The sequence below is a fragment of the Globicephala melas genome, chromosome 1, assembly GCF_963455315.2.
Source record: "Globicephala melas chromosome 1, mGloMel1.2, whole genome shotgun sequence".
Lineage (NCBI taxonomy): Eukaryota > Metazoa > Chordata > Mammalia > Artiodactyla > Delphinidae > Globicephala > Globicephala melas.
The window spans coordinates 168120918-168148566 of NC_083314.1; the positions used below are offsets into that span (position 1 = coordinate 168120918).

Genomic DNA, 27649 nt, shown 5'->3' on the forward strand with positions numbered 1-27649 from the left:
ACACACTTTCCTTCATCCCCCACCCTAGTCCCCAATCACACCCAAGCCACACGTTCTGAGTCCACATGGACAGGGAGGGTGTCTGGACTGCTGTCCCCAGCACTGAATCCCAGGCCTGGTTTGTGTTTAGCACAAAGTCTGTCAAATGAATAAACATCATGGACTCATTTGAGAATGTGATGGAAATGAGAGACACCATCCCCAAGAAAAATGCATGTGTGGCCACACGTATAATGTACATTTCAAGGGGTCACAGACCCTGGTTAGGAGGCCTTGACCTAGGTTTTCAGAGGCCTCTCCAGTGCTGAGCTCACTAAGCTATCCAGAGATGACCTCATGGCACAACCCATCTGCCTGGTGGCAAGGGGGCCCTCACAGACCGTTATCCCCCATGTCTGGGTCTGTGGCCACCACTGCTCCAACCACCCAGGGCAGGGGCTGCCCAAGGCCACGCTCCTACGCGGCCACCACGACACTCCACGCAAGTGCTCTTTGTATTTCAAAAAGAGAACATTTATTACTTATTTTTTTCCTCATTAGAACTTCCTTTACAGCAACACAAAGTAAAGCACAACAAAACTTATTTGTAGACACAAGGGGAGCACACTGACCACTGTTGGCCAGAGACCAGATGAAGGCCCCATGGAGACTCACACAAACACAGCACAGCCTTTCTCAGGTCTCCTGGACTCTCGTGCCAAGGGTGGCCTGTGTCAGGTCCAAGCCCTGTTGCCTCATGACAAATACAGGGGCTGATACCAAGGAGATCTGGGGTGGGCAGCGGGGGTGCAGGAGCTGGGCCAGGGAACGGAAGTTATCTTTACATTTTGATAAAGGCAATCCCACCCCACCTCTCACCCAGGCACTCCTGTCTCTGTGTTTTGATTCAGATGCTTAGTTAGATACGTAGATTCTAAGAAACGGTGTGTTTCCTGGGCTGGTGAAACCTGCTCCGACTATCACCAGAGACTTAAGCTTGGTAAAGCCAGGCCTGGGAGGCACCCGAGGATGAAGAAGGTGCTGGCGGCTTTGCTGGGAGCCCCATGGGGGTGAAAGGAGAGGAGGGGAGACTCTGAAGGCAGGTTGCTGCTGGTACGTCCCCGACCTGGGGTCGGAGCATCAGGAAGGAACAGCGTGATGCTTATGAAGTTTGGTTCTGTTTCACCCTCTGAATTAGCAGACTTCAAACACTTCCATTTCCACAGAAATCAACAGCGAGACAGCTAGCAGGGCACACAGGCTCATGCCAGTTACGTGAGTAAAGGCACCAGATGGTTTGTTATGAAACACATTTTGGTCAGAAAATAGCTGGGGCTTTTTGGTTCCTGGGAGGACAACAAAGCTAGAAAAAAGGAGGTGCGAGTTGTGAGAGGTGTGGGTGAGAAGGCAGCTTTGGCACCAGATCTGGGTTCTACTCCTGACTCTACCCCTTCCACGCGCGTGGTCTCAGTTTCCTCATCTAGAAACTGGCAACCAAACATTCGCAAACAAATCTAGGTGTTAGGTTTCACGCACTATCTCAGGAAGTACGGGGAGGTGGGGCTCAGACCAAAGAGCGGCGCGGGAAAACTTCATCCACGTGGAGGGGGAAGGGCGGGATGGGAGCTCTGCAGGAGGTGGTCACACAGATGACCCCACCGCGGCAGGCAGACTCTGGGAGTCCAGGGCAGCCAGTTACACCGGTTCCAAGCACCGCCGGGGACTTTGGGCCTCGTCTCTCGGAAGAAGGGCAGAAAGAAAGCTCTACGCAACGCAGCACCGTCGAGGAGCTGGGGGCCACACCTGCTGTGTGTGCTTTAAAGTGCCTGCCACGTGTTGTCTTTGGTCAGGGGCTGCCCCTCTGTCTCTGAGAGCCCCCAGGGCCAGGAGCCCAAGCCCCGGCCCGCTGGGCCCCCCACGGAAGGCGGGCTGGATGTCACAGTCTCCTCCCGCGGCTGTGTCGCCCTCCTGTGCTCAAAGGATGACAGAAATGAACGATCCGACTACTTTCAGTAAGGAGCAAGGGCACCTCCAGGGAAATCTGGGCCCTTGAAGAGAAGGGACAAGAAATGCTTTGGCCACCATCCTGACACCCACAGTGGAGCAGAGCTCGCTCAAGAGAGGGCAGAAAGCTGGTTATAACACTGCGCTCGCGCCTGATGCACAACCAGCTTCTGAGTTGAACCAGGAGTCACTGAATAAATATTCAAGGCAACTTTCAGTTCTCAGAGAAAGAACTGGGTTAAAAAAGAATCTCTCCTTCCCTCTGCTTGACTGGTTGCAGCTCTCATCTGCAGACTGACAGCGCTGCCGACTGAAGGACACTGGCTGGGGGTCCTGGAGCTGGCCCCCGCCCCCGACGTGGGTGGCTTTGGTTTGTCACGTGTCCCGCCAGCCCCAGGCCTCAGAAGTTGAAGAGGTCATCCGGCTCGGCGCCACCGCTGTCAGGCTTGTCCCAGTCGACAGGAGAGAGGCACTGGGCGTAATGAATGTCCTGTGCTGTCAGTCCAGTGTCCAGGACCTGAGGGTTCGTCCGAGATTGGGCAAGCCTGGAAGGCAGAGCTGTGTGAGCCGGGGGCCCAGGCAAGGGGCTGGCGGGGCCCCGAGGAGCTGGTCCAGCCTGGCCAGCACCAGGGTCAGAAGTGAGAGGACGTGGGTGGGAAAACGGCAGGACACATGGCCAAAGAAGCAAGACCCGGATGTCAGTAGAGGTGGCGCCTCTAACCAGAGAGCCTACCCTTGAGGGTCAAGGGGCTCAGAAAACTGTGGGGCAGGCAGTGGCGTTCCCACCACGGAGAGGCTGGGGCACCCACACCGTCCACAGCTCCATCAGGAAATGCCAGGAAAGAGGAGAAAGGGCAGCGCTGCCAGCGCAGAGAGGGGCATGCGTGAGAGCGAGCCTGGGGCAACCATGGAAGACCACTGGCTTTAACTATGTTCAACACAGTGCTGTTCACAAAGTAAATTCAAAAAGGGGCACAACTGAACGTACCAAGAATAGGGAGAGTTAAATAAATTACGGCCCATGTCCTTAAAAGAACATGAGGCAGTCAGTGAATGAGGTGTTTACAAGGAGTTTTTAACAGCCTGGAGAAATGCTCCTGATACACCAGCAGTAAGTGAAAATCAGGATCCCCAAATGCAAATATGATGAGCTGATCAATGCAAAAAAATGTATATGTATAGGATTAGCGTGAATTAAGCCCCAAAGTCAGGGCTGTGGGATTATGGGATGGTGTTATTTCCTGTTTAACGCTTTGCTGATTTTCCAAGTTGTTCATTAAGGGCACAAGACAATTTAGTAATCTGGAAAAAGTGAATGAAAGATTTCCTTCAAACAAGGGGGTTGTAGTCAGTCAGAGAAGCTGGGAAGATGGTAAAAAGAATCATGAAGGGGCCACATACGCCGCTCCCCCGACCTGGGCTGCACCGAGAGGTTTCCACTGGTTCTGGCAGGAAGGGGATGGGGAAGTGGGGGAGGGCTGTAGGGGGCTGCTGAGGGTCCCAAGGGAGAAAGGAAGGCCTGGCTGACCAGGGCCCAGTGCTCGGAAGCCTGAGCTGCCCAGGCCTCTCCTCAGCCAGCCTTCTTGGTGGCGTGTCCCCAAGCTGAAGGCAGCCATGGACAGAGATGGCCCCTGGAAAAGGGGGAAATGCCACCAGCCTCTGGTTAGACCAAATATCTCCTAATGGGACTCACATCCCTCCTCTACGTAATGCTCCATGGGCTTAATTAAACACTGCCTTTGAGCTTCCCTGGTGGCGCAGTGGTTGAGAGCCTGCCTGCCGATGCAGGGGACACGGGTTCGTGCCCCGGTCTGGGAAGATCCCACATGCCGTGGAGCGGCTGGGCCCGTGAGCCATGGCCGCTGAGCCTGCGTGTCCGGAGCCTGTGCTCCGCAACGGGAGAGGCCACAACAGTGAGAGGCCCACGTACTGCCAAAAAAAAACCAAAAAAAACAAAAAAAAACCCACTGCCTTCTCCCTGCCCCTTTCCATAAATGCAAAACCTCTGGAAGGAACAAAGCCTGCAGAAAAGCCCATTTTTGAAGGCTACACCAGGTGTAGGAAGAGGAAGCCAACCTGAGCTGTAGTGTGTTCAGTTCAGCTCAACCTGTGGTAGAGCGGTCACCAGGAATAGCTTTTGATTCAACAGCAAGAACTTTCTGGCAGACCTAGCCAGATAGTGAGCTCCCCACCCCTGGAGGTATCTGAGTTGAGATTTTTGCTCTGGGGAAGGTCAGAGTTCACATTCTCAGACATGGCAAAGGGCCCTGGAGACCAACCCCCAAGGGCCAGGCCTCCTCCCCCAGCACCAGGAGCCCACCTAACGTTACCTTGAAAATGCTTCATCCAGGCCATCATCCAGCTCCTTGGGGAAAACAAAGCAGGAGATAAGAACCCTCAGAGGGGGAGCCCGTGCTCGCAGCCGGGGTTTGTCCCAGCCCTGGGTAAGCTATAGGGACGTGGCACACAAGCGTAAGAGTCTGGTGGGCGCCTAGAGGAACAGGCACAGGCAGGCCTCCCACCTGGCTACTGCCACCAGCATCTCAGCACAGGGACCCAAACCTGGGATGTGGGACAGGAGAAAGGGCACCTAGGTGCCTAAAGACCTGGGGGTTCAATTCCCAGCTCTGCCACGACTCAGCAACACCTTAGGCAAGTCACTGCTCCTCTTTGAGACTCAGCTTTTCCTTCCACAAAATGAGGGGGTTGGACCGGACGACCTCTACAGCTTTCAAATTCCAAGAGGGAGGATGGGAAGAAGGTTTTCTAGCTTTCATCCACTTTCAGAAGCTGAGCCCAAATTCCAAGCTCACAAGGGATAGCTGATGGCAGGAATGCCACAGCCTAGGTGGGAAAACAATGGGCAAGGCTCCCTCCACAGCCTCCGGGAGGACGGGCAGGTGGCAAGGCTGGTTCCCAGACTGCAGAGAACAGGCTCGCAGCGCCTGCTTGGGGGACACTGGGTGGCCCCCAACAGGCAATGGGATTTGATAGGTTTTCAAGTCCATCAATGTTCCAGATTTTTAAAATTAAAGAGACGTGCATAGCACAGGGAGATCAGTTCGATGCTTTGTGACAACCTAGAGCGGTGGGATAGGGAGGGTGGGAGGGAGATGCAAGAAGGAACGGATATGGGGACATATGTATACATGTGGCTGATTCACTTAGTTGTACAGCAGAAACTAAAACAACAGTGTAAAGCAATTATACTCTAATACAGATTAAAAAAAAAGATTTTGCAAAAACGTAAAAAAAAAAGAGACATGACAAGTAAAGTAACATGTCATTCTGCAATAGATCCTGGACTAGAAAAAGGACATTGGAGGGACAAGTGGAGAAATGTGAATCAGGTCTGTAGATTATATAAGTGTTGCATAAATGTTAACAATTTTGATCTTTGTAACGTGGTTATGTAAGATGTTAACAACTGAGGAATCTGTATGAAGAGGAACAGGAATTCTTTGTACCATTTCTGTAATTTTTTATCAGTCTGAAATTATTTCCAAATGAAAAAAATTTCTAATTTTTTAAATTAAAAAATTATGTTCCTCTGGGAGATTCTGCAGGCAGAGGTCATCATCATCACTAAAGAAGTGAAAAAGCTGAGACAAAGAGAGGTCAGAGTGCTTGCCCCGGGTCACAGAGTGAGTCAAGGGCCAGGCTGCCTGCCTGAGTCTCAGGCTCCGCGTTCAGGGGGCCGACGGGGAGAGGCTTCAGGAGCGAAGTGCCCATGCCGAGAACAAGGGGGCCTTTGGCTGGTCCTGCAGTGGGCAGAGCCATGGATGCTCAGGCCAAGAGGCCAGGCATTGTGAGGAGACAGCTGTGCCGGGAGCCAAGGCTGCTGGGGACGCAGCCCTAGGTTCAAAGGGGACATTGTTCATCCCCTACCCTGGGTCTGGCTGCTGGGCTGGGTCAGGCCCTCCTGGAGGCCTGCAAGTCACGGGCTCCAGGGTCTGCACCTTGGAGCTGCCTTAGGCCTCATCCAGGGATCAGGCCAAGGCTCACTGGATCCTGGGGGGTCCCCAGGCCACACGACCACTCACCCAGACAACGCTGCTGCTGTTTAAGGCTTGAGGTCGCGGTGCCTCGTCCATGTTAGCGGTGTTAGCACTGACCGTGGACAGTGGGGCCTTGGCTGTCTCTTCCAGGTCCAGCAGGTTCCCAGTGGCGACCACTATGAGGGGTCAGGTACGTCAGGAGGAGAGGAGGTTCCTGTCTCCCAGCCCCATCCTGGAGCCTCCTGGGCTACCCTGGTCCCGACTCCCTCCTTGGGCATGGCCTTTCCAGCCCTTTCCACCCAGACCACCCAGAGCCCCACCTTGCACCTCCCGAAGCAGCTGGACGGCTGCCCACAGGGTGGGAAGCTCTCTCCCACTCATGGTTTAGGCTGAAACCCATATTCACAACAGGTATTAAGTTTTTTAAGAGATCACACAACAAGATGTAAAGTGTATAGGGAGAGATGTATACACAGGTTTATATACCTGTACAGGGACATATCTGGAGGAACATGCACCAAAACAAGTAATTTTCCCCCTTTACCTGCATTTGCTAATTTCTCTATAATAAACAAGCATTATTTATTTAACACCAAAACAAAGATAAAAACCCAGGAGTTTACCCCAGCCCAGGAGGGAGGGGGGCCCTCTGGATGAAGGGTCCCATGCCATGCAGCCCCTCCCCCGCCCAAGACTCACGGCTCTTCAGCGAAGGGGTGCTGTCTCGGCGGCCCCCCGCCAGGATGTCCCCTCCGTCTTCGCTGGTTTTCTCCCTCTTCTCCTTCTCTGTGGGACCAAGGCACAGCGCGTTGGAGCCCCCGACCCCAGCACTCCATCCCTAGCCATCACTGGGCAAGGGGTAGGCTGTGGCCAGTCTCAGCGGGCAGGTGTTAGGTCTCCAGAATGGAGAAAAGGAACTCTGCATATTTCACTTAATCCTCACAAGGACCCTGGGGGACGGAGACAACTGCTCCCAATTCTTCAGATGGGGAAACTGAGACTCGGAGGTGAAGGGGCCTGTGCAAAGCCACAAACCAGACAGGCGATGAAGCGGACGACCAGTCCAGGCCTGACTCCAGAGCCTTTACCATCCTCCCCGCCCCAACTGCTCTGCTGGTCGCCTTCAATGCCCCTGCACACCCCACCCACCATGTCCGCAAACAAGACTCACCTTCCTTGGATACCTGCCAAAACTCAAAAGCAACTTTGAAGGCCTGGGCTACTGTGAGGGTGACAGCCTGGGCCTGAAAAACAGGAAGTGGGGTCGAGGGAGGGGTACAGTGTTAGGCAGGTAAACGCAAGTCTCAACTGGAGGCCCAGGGACTCCAGGCCAGGCCCACCCTGGCTGTCCCAGGCTCTGGAATGCCTGATTGGTGGAGGCAGCGTCCTGGCCCCTCCCACACCACCAAAGCTGAGGTAATGAGGTCACACCTTCCCCAGGCAGCTGGGCCCCCTCTTCACTACGTGGAGCCCAGCCAAGATTCCCACGGGTACTCCAGTCCCCACCTTGGCAATGGCTATTCACCTCTACTTTTTTCCTTCGCCTTTGAGTTCCCCTAAATGCAAGTAACTGTGAGGCTTATTTCCTCCGAGAAGTCCTCTCTAATTACCTGAGGACTGCACACAGTAACTTAGTCCTTAAAATGAGAGAACAGAAAAGCCAGAGTTGGAAAGGGCCCCGCCACTGCCTGAATGAGCCACAGCTGGAGAGGCAAAGGTTAGACTCTGGTTACTACTACGCTGGGTCAGAGGGGCTTATGACTGAATGCCAGAGAGGCAGGAGGAGGCTTCTACATTTCCTGGCAGGCGCGATATGTCAATGAGGGCCCAGGGCAGAAGACTAAAACCATCCAGTGCCATAACCCACCTGTAAAGAAGGGCCACACCTTGTCCCTCAATCCCTGGGGGACTCCCATCTACTCCTTCAAACCCAACTCAAATGTCACCACCTCTCTCACGTCACATCATGTCGCGTCACAGGCACTGGGCTTCCACAGCCCTGCCTACCTCTCTCTGGTGTCACGCATATGAAAGTGTCACCAGCTCACATGCCTGTGTCACCCCACCTGGGTGCTCCCTGAAGGCAAGCATCGACTCTGAACACCCCTGTTTCCCAGAGCCCTCCAGGGGTGTCTAGGATGGTGGCTGAATTGCATTTGCCCAGGGGCAGGTCTCCTGAGGCCTTACACTCCAGCCAGGACCTACCCTTAGCCCACCTTCAACCCAGCCCTTTCCTCTCTGATTCCAGTTCAGAGTTAATCAGTTCAGCTTCTGGGAGTGGAAGTCCCAGAGCTCGCAACTGTAGCCGGAAGCGACATGTAGCGTCCTCTGCAAGCTCGGCCTGGGGAAGAAAGCCGCCAGACTCTTTCAAGTGTACGACAGGTTCAGGCCTAACCCGCCTCGGCCCCACTCCCTTCGCCTCCGCCAGACAACTCAATTTAATTGAGAAATGAATCTGTGGCTACTGCCTTTAAAACTTTTTTAAAATTTAAAATCCCTAAACAAGCTGACTGATCCATGCCAATTAAATTTCACGAAGTATAAAATCTCATTTGAATGTCTCTGTCATTTACATTTTTGATGGAAGTACGGGCGCTTTATGGCAAAACTTAAATATGGTAATTAAGTATGAAACTCTTCACAGCTGTTTACAATTTAAGCTGTCACGTCTGGATCAAGTTTAATAGACCCAGTTACCATTGAGAATTGCCCATGAAATAAATATATGGGCTAATTACCAGCCAGAGTCAGATCACTATACACCCAAGCAAGGGCTGGTCACCCAGTGTGGCAGGGAGATGGGAACGCCATTATTTTTGCCTCCAGGAAATCTGAGGGCACAAGCCTGACACTGTTTTTGCATAAATCTGCTTGTTCATTTGCATACATCCCCGCCCTTTCACCCCGAAGTCCTGAGCTGCAAGTTAAACCCAATATAACTCAAGATGCAGATGCATGCAGGTGGCTGGGCAGAGACTGGGAGGGGGTGGGCCCCGTTTTCCTGGGCGACTGCAGGAATCTAGGCACTAGCGATGGAAGGATTGCTCAGGCCTGCCCACCGAAAAGCCCTCCTTGACTCCGCAGGCCAGGAGCCTGCCCCTCCTGAGTGCCTCTGGCCTCTGGGTCTGTCTTATTACCCTGACCAGGTACTGCCTTGCCTAGTTTTTGACGTCCCTGTCTTGTTCTGGGTAACCAGGCTATTAGCTTCTCACGGGGACCAGGTCTAGCTTAGGGCTGCAGAGCTGGGCCAGGACCCCGGAATCCAGGACCCCAACCAGGTTCTCAAACCAAGTCGGGCCAGGTGCCCTGTACAGCCCTGCTGCCCAGAAGCATAAATCACTGCACAAAAGGATGACCTGAGGAATGCCAGTGGCCTGGGAGGGAGAATAGCCCTGCCGCGCCCGACCCCAGGTGGAATCAGGGAGCCCACCTGTACTACAACCCTGGGCTCCCCACCGATGCCAGCAACGGCACCTTCACTTCAGAGCCCAGAGGCTGAAGTGCTGGCTGAGGGCTCCCAGGTGGGCAGATGGAAACACTTCTTTGTACAGAACCTTATCCTGGCCATGCCCAATAGAAGCCACAGGGAAAGAGAGGCCAGGCGGTTGGGCTGCCTGAGCTGAGCTGAACTGGTGGGTGACCCAGAAAGGGACCCATCTGCCCCTCGATCTGGGTGGGTCCTAGGCTTCTTGCTCATTCAGGCAGCCCAGCAAGGAAGGGTGGGGATGTGGAGGCTCTGGGCCCTTGGCCAGAACGACTGAGGGCTACGTCAGCGTGCAAATTCAAGGCTCCCCTGAGGCTGACTCTACCTAGCCATCCACCCAGGCTCTGGTGACGTCTGAACCCCCAACCCCCAATCATACCACTTCACTTTGCACCTCTGTGTCTTTGCACGTGCTGATTCCTGTGCTGGAGTGCACCCCCCCCCCACCACCCTGCCCCATTTTGCTTGGCCTGGCAAACTCCTACTTACTACTCAACCTTCAAAGCCCACCTCAAAATGTCTCCTCTGAGAACTCTTCATGTGCCACCTCCAGAGTGACTTAATAACCTCCGCCTGAGAACCAAGCTCCCTGTATGCCCGTTACTGAATCCCGGCTCTTCTCTCCCGTTGCCTGGTTCGCATCTTCACGGCCACCCTGGGTCCCCAGTGCCCGACACGGAGCTCAGCCTGGGACAGGCAGCAGCAAGCACGTGGAGGGACCTGCCAGCAGGCGGGATGTGGACTGAGGCGCCCATTTCACCTCCTGCCTCCTCCTCAGAGACGTCCGCTCCGCCCTGAGAGTCTCAAGGTCTCCAACGTGGCCAGACCACAAGGCCATAACACACTGGCAGCTTGGGCTCAGCTGAGGCCTTGGGAGCCACAAGGACACCACACACATCAGGTGGTCTACTGACACCGCCCTGGGCTGGGCTGTCTCTCCAAGGGACCTCCCCAGGGCTCCCTGAAATGGGGAGGCCAGGTGGGAAAGGCTGGAGATGGACAAGCCAATATCCAGCCGCTCCTGATGCACATGGGCCAAAAGCGAAGAGTCTGGGCCCTGGGTGTCCAGCAGGAGCCCGTCCCTCTGCCCGATGGCTCTGCTGTCAGCGCCAAGCAGGCTGGCTGTTTTCCCCAGTACCTGACCTCTTGGCCTGGGGTAGACGGGTTTTGTTCAAGCCTGTCTAAAGTCCTCTGGCCCAAGGCCAGGCTCCCTTAGCCACTGGGCCAGCATCCACTTGCTTTTACCCCCGACCTCCCCATCCCAGAGGAAGCCTCTACATGTTGGGAGCCCCTGCACTGCAGCAATGGCTGAGGGCCAGCTGCCCCTGCCCAGTGCCTGCTCTGGTCAGTGGGGAGGAAGAGACAAACAATGGGGACATAATGAGCTTGTTCTGTGGGAACAAGGCTGTCACGGGAGAAGCCACCGCAGCTCAGGGACCTAGGGCATCATGAGGCCCCGGGTGAGTGGCTGGCGACATCGAGTCTGCAGGGAAGAAACAAGGTGCACAAAAGAAACTGAGACCTTTCAGAACAATCCTGGAGGTCATTGAGGTGACCTCCTCATTCTGTTGATGGCATGCAGCCCAAAGAAGGTCAGGGTCTTATCCACAGTCACAGAGGATCAGGCCCCTGGTCTGTCTCCTCCTACAGTGCTCCTCCCACAAGACCTGTGGTAGGCTGAATCGTACTCCCTCCACCCCACCCCACCCCACCCCCTGGTAAGATGTCCACATACTGATCCCTAGAACCTGTGAATGTTACTATACATGTCAAAAGGAACTTTGCAGATGTGATTAAGTTAAGGACTTTGAGATGGGGGATTATCCTGGATTACCCAGCGGGCCCAATCACAAAGGACCTTATGAGAGGGAGGCAGGAGGGTGAGAGTCAGAAATAGCAATGTGATGACAGAGCAGAGAGGGAGACTGGAAGATGCTCCACTGGCTCTGAAGTTGGAGAAGAGGGCCCTGAGGGGTAGCAGAAAGCCTGGGCGGGGTGGGGGTCACTTTAAGACTGTGATGTCCTGGATATGTCCTTGATGACATGGGAAGGGGAATGGATCCTGTCTCCTTGGCTACAAGGACCACAGGGCACAGGAACTGGGGCTCTGGGCTTCGCACACAGAGGTTAACAGAGGACAATACTAAATCAATAAATGTCGGGAACCTCCTTACAGGGCGGATGCTCAGATCTCGGGGGCCTCAGAAACAAAAACTTCAATGCCAAAGGCTGACTCCCTCCAGCTGCTTGCCACGAAGTTCAAGACAAAAGCCCAGAGACCACTGAGGTCCAGCTCGTCCCAGCTAGATGTGTCAGGGCGTCCTGGAAATGGGGTGAGGGACTCCTGGCTCCTCACAGCCATGCAAAGAGAGAAGAAACGTGGGTTTAGACCCTCTGCTAGCTAACGGCACCCTCTGCTAGATGACAGCTAGCTACATCATCTTCAGCAAGAGAGCTGACCTCTGTGAGGCTGTTTCCTCATTAAAAATAAAAATAAGGGCTTCCCTGGTGGCGCAGTGGTTGAGAGTCCACCTGCCGATGCAGGGGACACGGGTTCGTGCCCCAGTCTGGGAAGATCCCACATGCCGCGGAGTGGCTGGGCCCGTGAGCCATGGCCGCTGAGCCTGCGCATCCGGAGCCTGTGCTCCGCAACGGGAGAGGCCACAACAGTGAGAGGCCCGCGTACCGCAAAAAAATAAAAATTAAAAAAAATTAACAAAAAATTAAAAATAAAAACAATGAATGCAGTTACAGCGCCCACCTTGCAGAGTTGTTCCGAGGAGTAAATGAGACGGTACCTTAAAGATTACCACTGAAACAGGCACAGAGTAGGTACCAAAATATGGCCATTTCCCTCCCTTCTCCGGCCACAGCGAGCCGGGTCCTCTGAGGGCTCTCGCCTTTGCCTTTCACACTGGGCACCTCTGATCACCAGTCTCTAGAGACTAATCCCTATAAGGCCCTGCACCTTATAGTGACAGGAGACCCCCCCCGCCCCAGACCTCAAATCCATCAAATCACATTGTAGAGAGGAAGCGGCTCAGGGCACTCACTGGGAACGAGGGCTTGTCGCTGCCCACAGGCCAGCCGAGGGCAGCCCATCCTGACAGGTGGCCCACCTGACTGTAGCCCTACACGGTGCCCTCAGCTCTCAGCACCCACTTGAGGTTCCCAGGGACTTCAGACTTTCTTTAACTGATGTCACCTTTGGGTCCTGCCTTCCCCCCAGTCAGGGCCCCCAAGGCAGGGCTGCCAAGGCGAGGCTAGAGCCTGCTCAAGCCCAGCCTCTCCCCACTGACCATCTTCCGCTTGGTGCAGAGGAAAGCGTGGCACTCAAGATTCTCGTTGTGCTGGCTCTGTGCGATGTACGCAAACACTTTGTCATGCATCTTGTCTGCTGTGCAGTAGGAGATTCTGAAAGGCAAGTGGCAAGTGTCACCAGACTCCGGCACAGGGGCCTGACTGCATCCCGAAAGCCCCTTAGAGCATCTCCCCTGAGTTCCAGAAAGCCTGCCATCCCACTCCACCAGGGTGGGACTCTGGGCCTAGCATCCTGGGCCATCCATGGGGTGCGGGAGAGTGGGGAAACCCAGGCTAGGCAAGAAGGAGTGGTGGTAAAGACTGGAGGAAGGGCTTCCCTGGTGGCACAGTGGTTAAGAATCCGTCTGCCAATGCAGGGGACACAGGTTCGAGCCCTGGTCCGGGAAGATCCCACATGCCGCGGAGCAACTAAGCCCGTGCGCCACAACAACTGAGCCCGCGCTCTACAGCCCACGAGCCACAACTACTGAGCCCGTGTGCCTAGAGCCCGTGCTCTGCAACAAGAGAAGCCACTGCAATGGGAAGCCCGCGCACCACAATGAAGAGTAGCTTCCGCTCACTGCAACTAGAGAAAGCCCACATGCAGCAATGAAGACCCAACACAGCCAAAAATAAATAAATTAAATTTAAAAAAAAAGACTGGAGGAAGGGCACATCCCCCCTCTACTGAGCCACATCCCTAAATAGTAGTAGGTGAGCCCTTACTGTACACCAGGCAATGTTCTAGATATCACCTCACTGCCCTCTGAGATGCGTTCTAGTACTATCCCCACTTTTCAGGTGAGAATACTAAGGCTAAGAGTCTCAGACCACCAGGCTAGTTTCCGGAGGCCATAACCACTGCCATGCTGCCTCTTAAGAGTTTGTGCTAACCAGCTGGAAAGGGGGGCAGGACACTACCCTGCCCACAATGCCCTTCACCTGAGTGTCCCCCACCTGCCCTCCCTTTGATCACACCCCTGCGCACAGGTCAGATGAGTTACAGGCCCATCTCTCCCAGGGTGACTGAGACTAATGACAGCTTCTCTTGGAGCTGTGGCCAGGGGAAAAGGAGCTGGGAGTAGGGCGGGGGCGTAGGAGGGAGACACAGCAGCTCCCTTCTCTTGAAACACCTTCTCCCCCCTTGTCTGATCCCTCCCCGCTGTCTCCAGTCATCCTGGGAATCCCAATCAGAAGAGGAGCTGGCAGCCCAGGGGTGGGACAGAAGCTCAGCAGACGCCCTCACCTCATGCGGCCCCAGTTTCAATCACAGGCATTGACAAAGGGATCATCACCACTTAAAACCCCCAGGTGGGCAGAAGGAGGGGGTGCCAGGTTCCCAACTGCCTCTTCTCCAACCCAGGGGATCCAGCCTCCTGTCCTCAATGCCCTGGGTCTTCGGTATCACTCAACTAGATTCTATTTTTCAAGCCCCAGCAAGGCGCCTCCTCCCGTGAGAGGTCCTCCCAAGTTTCCCCAGGCAGGCCTCTCCTTCTCTGCCCTCTTGGGAAACACTTATACTCTATCTCCCATGTCCTCTGCTCCATCCCCTCCTAGACTGGAAGCTCCTTGAAGGCAGGGGCTGGGTCTGATTGCTCACCCGGCACAGACCTCAGCAGAGCAGGTACTTGGACACCAGCTAGAAACTCGAAAACCATGCCCTCAACACACATCCACCCTCCCACCACCACCCCCCAACCCCAGTACTGGCTTTGCTCCAGCCAGCTGAGCCACCTGCTCGGAGACAAGGCAAGAGAGTGCAGGGACGAGAGGCCTGACAGAACTCTGGCCTCGGTGTCCTGGGCGTAGCTCGGCCACTATCTCACCACGTGGCCTTGGGCAATTGCCTCTCTGGGTCTCAGCTTCCCCACCTGGAAAATGGACCTGAGCTGCCTGTCTCTTCCAGCTCTGAAATTTTACAACTGACCAGCTAAGAGAGAGGCGGGGACAGCCTGAGGCTCCAAGGGCCGGGTCTGTTGCCCTGTGAACAGTGCCCACCCTCTACAGAGATCATCTACACTCTGGCCTCAGACTCTGCCTGAGACCTCCCTGGACACCTGGCCAGATGTCCAGAGCTGAGCTGCTGCATTCCCAGCGAAAAAGGCAGTGACTGTGCAGCTCTCTGCTCCAAGCCTGACTCAGCAGCACACTTGGGGGTGGGGTGGGGGGCAGGGGTGTCCCAGGCCGGCTGCAACTAGTGATAATGGCAGCAGCAACTGCCATTAGCCACACGCTCACTGTGAGCCAGGCGCGGGGCATCCAGGGCTTCATAACCGCACACCGGGCGGGACCTGCTTCCAACCCCACACACAGATGAGGGAACTAAGGCCCCCAGGTCACCCAGATAGGAAGTGGTAGGGTCTGGATTCAGACAAAGCACTCCATCCGCTGCCCCGAGCAGCAGACTGAATGTGGGCAATGCTGAGCGTACCTGTAAATGGACACGTTCTCAATGAGCTGGTTGGTGATGTTGTCGGTCAGGATGATCCCCCGTGGCGACACCTTGAGAGTCACCTTCTGCAGCTTCTTCCCACTGGCCTTGGCCTTGGGGCAGACGTGGGTCAGAGAAGCCTACCTACCCACTTGGGACCCACCCTCGTGGGCTACACCCAGCTGCTCTAAGCCCCAGACGCGAGGCCCACGGGAGGCCTCACCTTAGGTGACCGGCAGACATGATGGGGAAGACAATTCAGCCAAGACCTTCTTCTAATAAAAATAGGGGCAAATGTCACTCACTGAGTACCTGCTGTCTGCCAAGCACGGGACCTCGAGTCATCCTCACAGGCGGCAGGGACTTGCCTCAGGAGAAACCAGACTCAGAGGGGTTAAGGGAGTTGCCCAAGGACACACAGCTAGGAGGGACCTCAGACTTTGAGGGCTGAACGCACTATCACAGCCCAGCAGGATGGGGACTCCACGCTCCACCCACTGTACCTGCCAGGGCCTGAGCAGAGGGGGCCGAGACCACCAAGAGAGGCGAACTCATAGGGCACGTGCTCACTCAGAGCTGGGGAGGAAATCCAGTCCCTCAGGCCACAGGGCAAGTGGCTGGGTGCCAGCAGCCCTCCCACTATCCCTCCCTGGCACGAAGCTACCAACCCTCGGCCGGTGGCCTGAGCTGAGGGAGGGGAGGCTTAGAGAGGCCACGGCCACAGCAGCTGGAGAGGAGGACACTGGCCGGACCCTGCCAGCCCAATGGCTGCCCTCTCGACTCTCTAAGCTGGACGCGGGGGGACGCAGGGGCAGGGCAGCTGTAACACGTTCAGTCAGGGTGATATGCAGGGGATGGGTGCTGACCCCCCAAGCCCCAGAAGGAGCTACCCCTTCCTCGTGCTCCCACGCCCCACCCTGACTGGGCTCACCGTGGCCACGATCCTCTTGACGGCGGCGGCCGACAGCTCCTCACCCTTGGGCTGCTCCACCAGCGTCATGCCCAGGTACTTGAGGCTGAAGAGCATGCCCTCGAGCAGCGTCTCCCGAGTGTCTGTCCAGTTCTCGGGCAGCTCTGGGCACAGGAGGACAGGCGCTCAGACCCCGCTGGGCAGGGCCCACCACAGCGGCAGCGTCTGCAGCCCCCGTCTCCTAGGAAGACCCAGCAGGGACATTGGGGTCCCCCCATCTATCATTACTTTTATCTTTAATAAAGGAATAACATTTTCTAGTACGTACCAGGCACCATGGTAGGAAGTGTTACATAAAATCTTCTCATTGACCCTCATGAGGACCTATGAGGCAGACACTTTTATCATACCCATTTACAGACAAAGACACTGAGGCCCAGGGAGGCGAAATCACATGACCAAATCCACAGAGCCAGCAAGTGCAACAGCCAAGAATCAAACTCTTATTTTCAAATCCGAAGCCCAAACTCTTAACTTCAATGTTAACACTTGCTGAGGGCAAACCATGCCATTTTCTTATTGAATCTTCAACGCAATCCGGTGAGATGGGTGTTATTCCCACTTTACGGATTAGGAAACTGAGGCTCAGAGAGGTGAAGTCGTCAGACAAAGGCCACATACAATGAGGAAAGGGTTGGAGTCAGAATTCAAAACTGGGTGGTTCCCATGGCCCCAGCCTGGCCTGCTTTCCTCCATCTGCACAGCCACAGAGACCAAAAGGTAGGGAGGAGGGAGACCAGGAAAGAGACAGCAGCCCAAGGAGGGTGGGCGTGGGGTAAGGCTTAGTGGGGAAAGGGGGAGGTGACTGCTCAAAAACCATCATAGGAAGGCCACTGAATCCGGAAGACCTGGGTTCGAATCCCAGCTCTGCTTCCCCCCACCTGCATGGTCTTGGGGAAGGCCCCTCTCCTCTTTGAGACTAATAATGCCTGGGCTACAGCAACGGCACACAGCAGGACACATGGGAAGGGTCCTCTGAAAGCTCTGATCACGACTGAGGTCAGGAAGGTTGGGAAATGAGGGGATGAGCCTGGCTCACTGGGTGGTGAAACAGACCAGGAGGGAGAGTTGAAAAGAGGCCTCCATTTCACCCCACCCACATGAGAGAAGGCCCTGAGCAGGCAGAGGGACAGGAGGGGAAGTGTGGTCTTCACTGTGGGAGGGGTCATACAAGAATTCACAGGAGTACCTCGTCTCCCAAACTGAGACCCAGGTGAGGAGGAATTTGTTAACCTGTCATCCAGAGCCTGGCATGCAGCTGGCATTCCTGAGTGAAGGAACCCAGACAACCCCAAGGCTTTCAGGCCTGCAACGCCCCAACCCCATCCTCAGCTCTGGACCCTGGACCACTGCCCTCCAGCCTCTGCCCTTAGGCCTCCACCCCACATGAAGCCAACCCCCACTGAGAAGACCCCAAAGTGACCCCATCCTCTGTCCCATCAACCATGAGTCTATTTCATTTGATCCTCCAAAGAGAATCAGAAAGTCCCCGAGGTGTCCCAGTCCTGGGTTTGGTGATGGGAACCCTGGAGCAACTCAGACATGGGCCTTGCTCTCAAAGAAACCAAGAATATTGCCACCGTCAGGGCAAAACAGAGCTACAGTAACAACAAAGCAGCAGCTCTCACCACTACCTCTAACACTCACGGCTACCTCGCAAGCTGGCATTCTTTCATTCCCATTTCACAGAGGAGGAAACTGAGGCTCAAAGGACAAGTAATTTGCCAAATTATTTGTCTATTTGACACTTAAAGCCCAAGTTCCTAACCATCAGGCGAACGCTATCTTGCCATGAGGCAAACTACCCTCAGTTTAGCAAAAGGTCATGGAGAAGTTCCTAGAGCCAGAGGTATTTCCCCCCATAATTCTTAATTCCTGAGGCTTCCTCTCTGTATGGAGATGCCTGGACCACCACTTTCAACTCAATATTCATCTAAGCAAGGGCGGCAGACTATGTGCTGCCATGCCTGTCGCCTGTGTCCTTGGCAGACATTGCTAATCAACTGCAGCCCTATTCCCTCTGATTTAAAGGCTTTGGACTGTTTCTCAATAAAAGGCTCCTGGCTGGCAATACCAATCCATCAGGGGTGGCCTTGTTCATCTCATTACCCATCCCTGCCCCACAGCAAACATCCTTCCTCTCCCCATTTTCATGTCTTCTCTCTCCCATTTCCGCCAGCTCAGCCCTTTCCTGGCCCCTCTCCAAATCCACTTCCGCTCCCTCCATTCCAAAAGGGCCAAAGCTTGCCAAGGTCACAGACGACCTCTTTGCTGTCAAAACATTCCCCAGTCCCCCCTGACCTCTGAAATACTCGGCATTTTTCTGCAATCCTCCTTCCCTGGCCTGACCCTTCCCCTCTTCTATGGCCTCCTGGAACAGAGCCCTGGTAGACTGGTTGCCACTCATCAGCCTCAGAGACCCTCTGCCCAACCTCCTCACTTGACAGACGATAAAACTGAGGCCCAGAGAAGGATGGGACTTGTGCAAGGTCACACAGCAACCAGAGGGACCCCAGCTCCCAAAGCACTACAGGCAACTCCCACAAGGACTGTTGCGAAATTACAGGTTGCCCAGCCTCGTCTCCCCCCAATATCCCTGCACGCAAGCACACACACACACATGCAGGCACGCACACAGCAGACGATCCAATTAGACACAGCTTCTTCCCATGACGTTACATTTACTTTCCCACTTCTGTGCCTTTGCTCAAGGAGCTCCCTCTACCAGAAATGCCCTTCCCTTTGCTTGATTGAAACCCCTCGCACCCAGCCTCCTCCAGGAAGGCCTTCTTTGAGGCAGTATAGCCTAGTGGTTAAGAGCAAGGGCCTGAATCCTCGAATCCACTGAGTGAGCCTGAGCAAGTTAATTTCCCTGAGCCTCAGCTCTCTCTTCTATAAAGTGGGAGAAGCAAATGTCTCCAGCTCACAGGGCTGTGGTGACCCTTTGATGAGATAATGAGCCAATAAAATGTAATGTGCTTAGCACAGGGCCCCACCCATGGTTTTGCCTCCTGGGGCCTGTCCCTGCTGTCAGGGGTTTCTCTGCCCCTCCTGAGTATGGATCTCCTTCTCTTCCTCCCACAGCCATATCACAACCACCAAGCTGCTGCCTGCTGTGTGTTTTCCTCTTGAAGGACTGCCACGCATGTCTGCCTCCCCCAGGAGCTAGTATGGAGAAGGGGCATCCCCGCTCAATGTTGCTGCTGTCTCATTCTACTTCTCCCTGCCCCTCCCAGGCCCAGCAGAGATCCTCCTGCCCCTCCAGGGAACCCTGCCTCCGCGCCCATACTTCTGGGCATGATTCATCTCTTCAGTGAGGTATAAGTTCTCTCACACCCCACTCCCTCCCTGAAGAAACCGGAACCAAAGAGCACTCAATAAAGACAGAGGTAGGGTTCACTGCCACACCGGCCCGGTCACCATCCAGCCACCTCGGATAGGCTGGAGGCCATGTGCTCCTTCCCAGGAGGAGCCCAGGGTTTCAGGAAGAGCTCCCAGAGGCCCCCAGGCAAATACAGGCCTGAGTCCACAGCGCTGTTCCGGTCCTCGTTATTTTTGGCCCGGTCGTGGGTAATGACTGCACTATTTTAACTTTACGATTTTACAGATGAACTGCTGTCAGAATTAGCTGGGGATGGATGGACCATATGCCCAGTCTAACTTGTAGCTGCAAACATATACTCTTTTCTTATTAAGCGGGCCCCTGCGCAGGCGTCAGAGCTCTTGTGCCCTTGTGCCCCTTCTGCTGCCCTGGGAGACCCAGCCTGGCTGGTGCCTGGAACATCGGAGCTGCAGCCAAACCCATGGGCCAGGGGGGAACCTCCAGCAGGGGTCCTGGCCTCCAGCCTCCTCCGGCCTGGTGGGGATATGGCCTCAGAAGCCACAGAGTGACACCTCAAAAGAGGACCCAAGCTCTGCTGTGACCTGGAGTGTGGTTGCTTCCCTAGGCCACAGTCTCCTTATCTGACAAATGGGCTCAGGCCTGCAGGAGCATCATCAGAAAAAGGCTCAGCATGTGAAAAGTGCGAGGCAAATTGGAGAAGTTGTTAAGACTATCAAAAGAAAATAATAATTTCAAAAAGGTAATTCCCTGCGGTCCAGTGTTTAGGACTCGGCGCTTTCACTGCGGGGGCCCGGGTTCAATCCCTGGTCGGGAAATAAGATCCTGCAAGCTGTGGGGCACGGCCAAAAAAAAAAAAAAAAAAAAAAAGATAATAGCAGCAGCTACCATTCCTAAGTACCTACTTTACTGTAAGAAAAAAATATGCTGTCAAGGTTAAAATGATGAGGTCTGGAGACGGGCTGTGGGGTTCATAGTCACTCTACCTCCCTGGTCCTTGGTTTCGTCATTTAAAAATGGGGACAACAACTGTACCCACCCTATGGGGTTGCTGTGAGGATGAAATTAGTATACACGAGGTAGGCTTAGAACGGTACCTGGTAGATACCAAGTGTGAGTGTTGTGTCATTACCAAGGGTCAAGTGCAAAGAGCCTTAATGTGTACATAGCCATTTGCAGTACTTTATGAGAAGAGTCAAGGATATAGTAGGACTCCCATTTCACAGATGAAGACGCTCAGAGGTGTCTGGCCATGACTCAATCCACAGTGCTGGGCCTTGAATCCATAGCTGTGCTCTCTGCCCTCTCCTGCAGCCCACCAAGCCCCTTCCCATGAGCAGGGCCAGGCTCGGGGTCATCCAAGAACGGGTATCCTGTCCTGGAGGCTGCCTGAAAGGAGCGTCTGGCTCACTTTCAGTGGGCAGTGGGTGACCTGACTCCTTCAAGCCACACACCCCTCCCTCTGCCGCCAGACCTGTGAGAAGCAGCGTCCCAGCCTCCAGTTAAATGTCCCTTGCACTTGCTGTTCCCTCTGGCTGGAATGCTGTTCCCAGATTCCTCCCTCCTTGTACTGTATTCTTATGTGTGTTCCACACCTTCTCCGAGAGGCCTTCCCTGACCCCCTGCACTGACACTCTCAGTGCCCCACCTTTATCTCCTCGGCGGGTACCATTTCCACACACGCCACCTGACACGCCACTCTCTGGCTGCCGGAGACTCAGATGCCCATGGGGGCTGGGGCAGTAAGAGCTCCTGTTCCCAGCAGCCCCCTCCCACCACTGACAGGAACTGCCCCTCAAATGGAGTAACTGCTCCAGAGCTCCCCACAGGTGGCATCCCAGCCGCCCACAATGGAAACTGGCTTCGTGTTGTCCACTCTTTGGACTCCTTTCCCTTCTTGCTTCTCCTACGAACATTTCCTGGGATCTCTTCCCAAATAAGTGACTTTACTCAGATCCCTATCTCAGCATCTGCTTCTAGAAGAACCCAAACAAAGACACCACCCATCATTTCCTCACCTGCTTTATCTTTCTCCTCTTGGCGTCACCACTACCCACAAGCACCCCACTTATCTGCACCCTGGTCATGCTGTCTACCTCCTCCCCCAGAGGGCTGGCGCTATCTGAAGAGAGATGGACGCATTCCGCAGACTCACCGACACCTCTAACAGTGCCCGACACACAGTCAGTGCTCAATACGTATTATGGTTTGGGCTTTATTTATATTTTTCATTATAAACATTATAAATAAGGATGAATAGATCTTCCGTCCCCCGCCTACCACCATGAACCAGCTTTGTTGAAACCAGCTTTGTTTTTACCCATTCTCATGGAGTTCTCTGACAACCCGTAGAGGAGCCCGAGGGTCAGAGGGAGTCCTCTTGGAAATAAGCGTATGGAGGGGCCAGGGTGAACCACCCTTCCAGGCAGCTGGACGAAAGGAAAACCCAGGGCAGGGACTGAGACAGAATATTTATGGTTTCCAAAGAGGTGGGGGGAAAAGCCACGTGTGGGAGAAGGAGAGAGCCCTCCTTCAAAGTCAGCACTAACTGGGAGACAGGGAGCCATGAGGTTCAGGGCAAAGAAAGCTGTCTGCCGCTGGCTTTGCTCTGGGACCTCAGGCAAGTCCTTCTCTGGGCTCCAGTTTCTCTGCAAATAAAACAATGATCACGCTGATCCCAGCTGAGGGCCTTGAGGGGTGAGGAGCAAGTCACAGCCAACAGCGGGTATCAAATCTAATCTTGTACACACTGATGTGTATAAAATGGGTGACTAATAAGAAAATATAAATAAATAAAAATTAAACATTAAAAAAAAATATATAACCTTAACTCCAGTGGCTTCAGCCTGACCCCAAAACTCAAGCACAGTGCTCAGACCTTCTTGAGGGTTGGGTCCAAGGCCTGGCTGGGACACCACCACAGGCCAGGCTGCCCCAGCACTTCCACCCCAGACACACCGCATGGCTTCCCTCTCTACTTGTGGCCATGTCGGGGCCAGTGACTCCACTTCCCTGAGCCTCAGGCTCCTTTATCTGAGAAATGAATCTGATAGGAATCCCTGCTCTGTCACCTCTGAGGAGCAAATGCACTAATGGAGGCAAAAACACTATGTAAAAGGTAGAGGGACAAAAGCAGTAGTTACCATTTACTGACCTCTTTCTCTATGCCAGGCAAAACATGATTTCAGTTAACCCAAAAAAAATCTGTGGTGGGTACTCCTGTTATTAACAGTTTACAGATCAGAAAACTGATTTAATAACCAGGGACAGGTGGGGATTCGACCTCGCTTATTCTGGGTCTAGAAGGCTCCAGGATGGCACTCTGGGCTTACTGGGGTCTGCCTAATAGGAAGGCTCTTCTTTCCTCTTCTTTCCTCCACAGACGTAGACAGGCTCTGAGCCCCCCAAAACTCTTTCCACCACACTAAGTATCATGTTGAAGGTCCACATGACAGGCAGCGGGAAGGGGAATGGGGGAGAAGGAAACCACCAGTTAGGTGCCAGAAGGAAGTGTTACTGTCAACAACCTTCTCAACATCCCTACCGGGTTAGAACTGTTATGTCCATTTTGCGGATGAGGAAACTGAGGTTCAGAAAGGAAAAGTGACTTGTCCAACATCAGAGCAGGCAGGAGAAACTCTTTTCCACCATCCAAGGTGGCTAACTCTCACCCTTCCCCATATCGAGTGAAGGACGCCAAGGGAAGGGGGGGCTCCTGAGTTTCCTTCCCTTGCCCAGAGCCCCACCCCCCTCCCTTATCCCTAGAGAAAACTGCAGGGTTCCCCCACTGGAACAGGCCGTCATTCTCAGTCCTGATCAAATCCCACAAATATTTAAAGGAGCTATTTTGGGAGTCAATAAATGTGGGAGATGGGTGCATCCCTGGCTAGTCCAGTCCTAATGGTCTCTGACCCCACCCCCACCAGTAGACACCAGCCCACGTTCCCAATGCCAGTCTTGTCTTGGTTTAGGAGGCAGGCACAGCTGGAACCACACAGCCGGGCAAGAGGCGGGGCAGGGCAGGCTCCCTAGGCCCAGACACGCTGGCACTCCTGGGCCTCTCCTGGGCCTAGCGAACTAGGGCTCCCCTGGCGGAGCCCTGGAAGGCCAAGAGGGAAGGGGGTGGGGTGTGACTGTACTGACAGCGGCTTCCTGGTGCCTGGAGAGGCCAGGGTCCCAGGCGGTTGGGGCATGGGGGGCAGTGTGCAGGAGTCCTGCCTTCGGCTCCATATCTACCAGGAAGGCTTGAGTGACCCCAGACAAGCCCCTCCGTTTCTCCTTGTGAAAAGGGCTGGGTTTCTCAGGCCTCAGGGGAGGGTGCCAGGTGACGGGTTCCCTGAGAGTAACTGGAGACAGGGAGAGGAGGGGGAGCCGGATGAGGTTCCTCTCAGGCTCCCAGACGCCCCTGGGAGAGGTGGCGGCAGAGTCTGCCATTCGCCCGGGCACCCAGGGACATCGGAAGTTCAAGCGGGGAGGTGCGAGAAACAAACAGGTTTCAAAAATAGCCAGGAGGCCGGCCGTGGCACCTGGACCCAGCCAGAGGAGGGGACAACGAGGTCTAGATGGGCTGGTGTGTGGTAGGTACCTCCCGAGACCCCAGGTTGAGCCTCGCCCCCAACTTCAAGTAGGTACCTGCAAACCCCGGCTCACACTGAGTCGGCTTCTGGGCGCCCGGGAGTCAAAAGGTAACCGCGTGGTGGGGGAAGGGGGCAAGGGGGCTCCCGCCGGCCGCTGACCTCGGGGCCAGAGTGCTGGGGTGCGGGATGGGGGTATCTTCCCAAGCCCCTGCCCCCTGCTCCCTCCCCCGGGTACCGACGCTGAGCTCCTGCCTCCCCTGGCTGTCCAAAGAGGGGACGTGCTGGGGTCGCGCAAGTCTCTTCCTCTGACCTGCAACCTCCCTCCGACTGCAGCCCGCACCTGGGGACCCCGAGCTCCGGTTTCTTCCCCCAGCTTCTGCCCTTCCTCCCCAGCCGCACAGAATGGGGACGGGAGTAGGAACGCAGCTTGACCCTCGGCGACCCCAAATCCCGCAGGGCCGGGTAAGGTCGCTCCGGACCGCAGGGCGCGACTCAGGCCCTGCCTCTCCCCCCCACCGTCCCGGGACTCTGAGGAGGGGCGTCCGTGCGCCCCGACCCCCGCCCGACCCCCGCCGGGCCCCGGTGGTCGCGCACGCACTCACTCCGGTGCCGGCCGCCGCCCCCCCAGCTCTGCTTGGCGAGGCTGGGGCTCCTGATCAGCGCCCGCCCGGCGGACTTGAGTGCGTCCATAGCCGCTCGGGCCGCCGCCGCCGCCGCCGCCGCCGCAGCCAAAACTCCGACAGGGAAAACTTTCCGCCGGGGCCGGGTGGCTCACGGGCTCCGCGCTCTTCCCCTCCCCCGCGCGAGCTCCGCGCCGACGTCCGCCGGGGCGGGGCGAGGGCTGGCCAGGCTCCGCCCCCGGCCCCGCCTCGCCCGGTCTCTGCCCTAGTTGCCCCAGGCTGTCCAGACAAAGGGCGCCCCTGAGGCAGCGAGCCGAAAGCCCTCGACGCCCTCTCTTTTCCTCTATCTCCCCAAACCCCTTATTTCCCACCAGGTAGGAGGCTGAGGGTCCGAGAGCCGCTTCTCCCGCCGCGGGAGGCGCTGGCCTAGGATTTCTAGACAGCTGAAAGTTACTTGGAGACCATTTTACAGATGGGGAGACTGAGGACGGGAGAGAATGGGCTTGTACAAGAGGAAGGTGATGCCCATCGCAGTGGGAGGCTTGGAAAGAGCTGACGGTGGTAGAATTTTGCTGGGACCAGGGCCGGAGTATAAAGTTTGCCTTAGCAAGACCCGTTGGGCACTTTACTCGCCCAACAGACTCAGCCTGCTCCCTGGCACCACCTGGGCACTCTGGGCTGCCCCCTGCCCACCCTACTCCCCAAGTAGCCTCAGAGGTGGTGTGGCCTTGGTGTTATGCTCTGAGGTGTGGGGAAAGGAGTCTTAGTTCTAGCACTGACTTTCAGTGTGACTGACCTCAGGCAAATCCTTCCCCTCTCTGGGTCTTAATCTTTATCTGTAAAGTGAGATGAGATCCTGTCTCTAGTCATCCTTCCAATCTACCAGACCTTGACCCAGAGCCTGCCCTGCTTGATAGGAGGCACTTCAAGAGGAGTCTGGATTCTAGAATTCCTCAAGCACAGATGTTCTAAGTCCAGGATTTAGAATTCTCTCTAGAATCCTGTACCTTCTTGTCAGGCTTTACCAAAGGGAGTCAAAAGGAGAGCACATATATCCAGGCCACAGCCTGGCTTCTGGGGGGTGGGCATGTTGCATCAGTAAGCTGACCTTCCGTCTCTGGGATTGCTTCTGGCTCAGAAGGCAGGAGTCCTGTTCCCATGTTGGGGGAAAAACAGGACTGTGCTGTCACCAGCGGGACAGGGAGGCTGGCATTCCTCTATAAGCTAAGTGCTTTTCGGCCGTTCTGTCCTTTGCTTCAGCAACACTGCGGCCAGCAGTAGACCCACTTTACAGATAAGAGCCCAAGGCCTGGGAGAGAAGCACTCACTGCAGGTCTCTGCAAGTCAGAGGCCAGGATCGAACTCAAACCCAGTGCCTTAGGCTAGAGTAGAATGCCAGGAGTCTGAACTCAGCTTTCCTCCTTTTGGTGGTTGTGAATTCACCTTTCTGAGCCTCATCTGTATAAGGGGCAACAATACCTATTCCACAGGGCTGTCTGTAATAAATAACATGAGTTGGAAAGTCTGAGTCTTCTCCTTAAGAAGAACTCACCTATAAACTTGCCTCCTCCAGGAAGCTTTCCCGACTACCATCCATCAGACTTCTCCTTGTGGGATGCCACAGGCCTGAGCTTTCAGCAGTATTGCAGCTGCCCATTTCTACTCTATTTGCTTCCACCAGACTTTGTGTCCTTCAAGAGCAATAAGTTCTTCTGATTTATCTCTGAATCCCAAATGCCTAGCAAGGGGTCCAAATGGAGTTGGAATACAGTCAGTGTTTCTTTCCTTCCTCCCTTCTTCCCTCCCTTCCATCCTCTCTCGAGCTTTTCACCACATCAGGCTAACTTCTCCTGTAAAGGGCTGTGGTGATGTGTAGGTAGGTCCCCAGGGCTGAGTCCCCCAGCCCTGAGCCAGCTAGGCCCTGGGGCAGAGAGAACATTCTGGAGCCTGAAGGAAAAGTAATCACCCAGGGCTGGCTGGTGAAGGGCAGCTGGTGGTGTCCGGCTGGCAGGGGGTACCATATGGGCCTGGTAAGCAGGCAAGCCTGGGCACTCTGTGCTGCAGTGAAGGCTGTTTCCAGGGCCATCTCATCCTGCCGGAGGTGACCTGCTGGGAGCTATCAGCCATGCATCCCCCGCAGAGGGGCAGCCTGCTTGTGCCCCGTCTGCCAGTCCCAGAAACAGAAGCAGAAACAGAAGGTCAGAGCTGCGAGGGGCCTCCTCTGAGGTCACCATGTCCAAACCCTCATTTCACAAGTGAGGAGCCTGAGGCCCAGAAAAGGGCAGAGACTTGCCCAAGGTCACAAAGCAAGCCTGGACCAGAAGCCAAGTCTCTTGCCTCCTAGCTTGGATGCTTATGAAAACAGAGAGGGAGCAAAGAAATCTTGAAAGTACACCAGTATTCAAGAAAGAGTTTTAAGGTGGCTTTTCTTTTTTGTTTATCTGATCTAACTTTGTAAAAATTTTTACAGTGATCATATGTTCTTTAATAATCAGAAAGGAAAAAATAAATAAAAGGGAGGGAAAAGCTACCTATGGGATAACTGGCTTTTGTCTTTAGGAAAATGATATCAGAATGTTTTCTCCCCCACTGGGCCCTCATGGGACCCCAGTGAGACAGTGGGTGCCAGGGAGCTGGGAGGGCTCTCAGCTTCTCTCCAGCTATCACTTGGGCTTGCAGTGGGACCAAGACCAAAGCCTTAGACTGGGATCAGGAGCCCTGATTTCCTCAAATAATCTTTCTTCCTGAGCTAGTCTCTTCACCTGACTAGGTCTCAGTTTTTCCATCTGTAAAATGGGAGTTTTTACAGCAGAGTGTGTGTTCCACTGCCCGCCTCCCCTCGCCAACCAGCAAAGCACAGTGGTGAAACCCATGAACACTAGAGTCTGGGATCCCATCTCCCCCATTTTCCTACTTTATAACCTTAGGCAAGTCATTTAAATCCCA

At 54.9% G+C, this 27649-nt stretch overlaps 1 protein-coding gene across 2 annotated transcripts; it reads right to left on the reverse strand.

The window, feature by feature from the left end:
* Positions 1-497: 497 nt before the first annotated feature.
* Positions 498-24890, reverse strand: LDLRAP1 (low density lipoprotein receptor adaptor protein 1). 2 transcript variants are annotated; one of them, XM_060309473.1, is made up of 9 exons: positions 24686-24890; positions 16128-16270; positions 15197-15309; positions 12765-12879; positions 7153-7225; positions 6681-6767; positions 6027-6157; positions 4314-4345; positions 498-2528 (listed from the first exon to the last, which is right to left on the reverse strand). In XM_060309473.1, the coding sequence occupies exons 1-9, from the start codon at positions 24771-24773 to the stop codon at positions 2384-2386; spliced, it is 927 nt and encodes a 308-aa protein (XP_060165456.1). In that variant the 5' UTR covers positions 24774-24890; the 3' UTR covers positions 498-2383. The 2 variants fall into 2 exon arrangements, with proteins under 2 accessions (XP_060165456.1, XP_030729891.1); XM_030874031.2 differs by having other exon boundaries at positions 4314-4348.
* Positions 24891-27649: the final 2759 nt, after the last annotated feature.

What these genes read in the sequence shown, in the direction of transcription:
- LDLRAP1 (XM_030874031.2), bottom strand. Translation starts at nt 24,773, where the DNA reads ATGGACGCACTCAAGTCCGCCGGGCGGGCGCTGATCAGGAGCCCCAGC. An exon ending in GAGAACGTGTCCATTTACAG is followed by an intron (nt 12,880 to 15,196) that starts GTACGCTCAGCA and finishes CTTGCCTTTCAG; the next exon opens with AATCTCCTACTGCACAGCAG. An exon ending in CTGGATGAAGCATTTTCAAG is followed by an intron (nt 2,529 to 4,313) that starts GTAACGTTAGGT and finishes TCTGCCTTCCAG; the next exon opens with GCTTGCCCAATCTCGGACGA.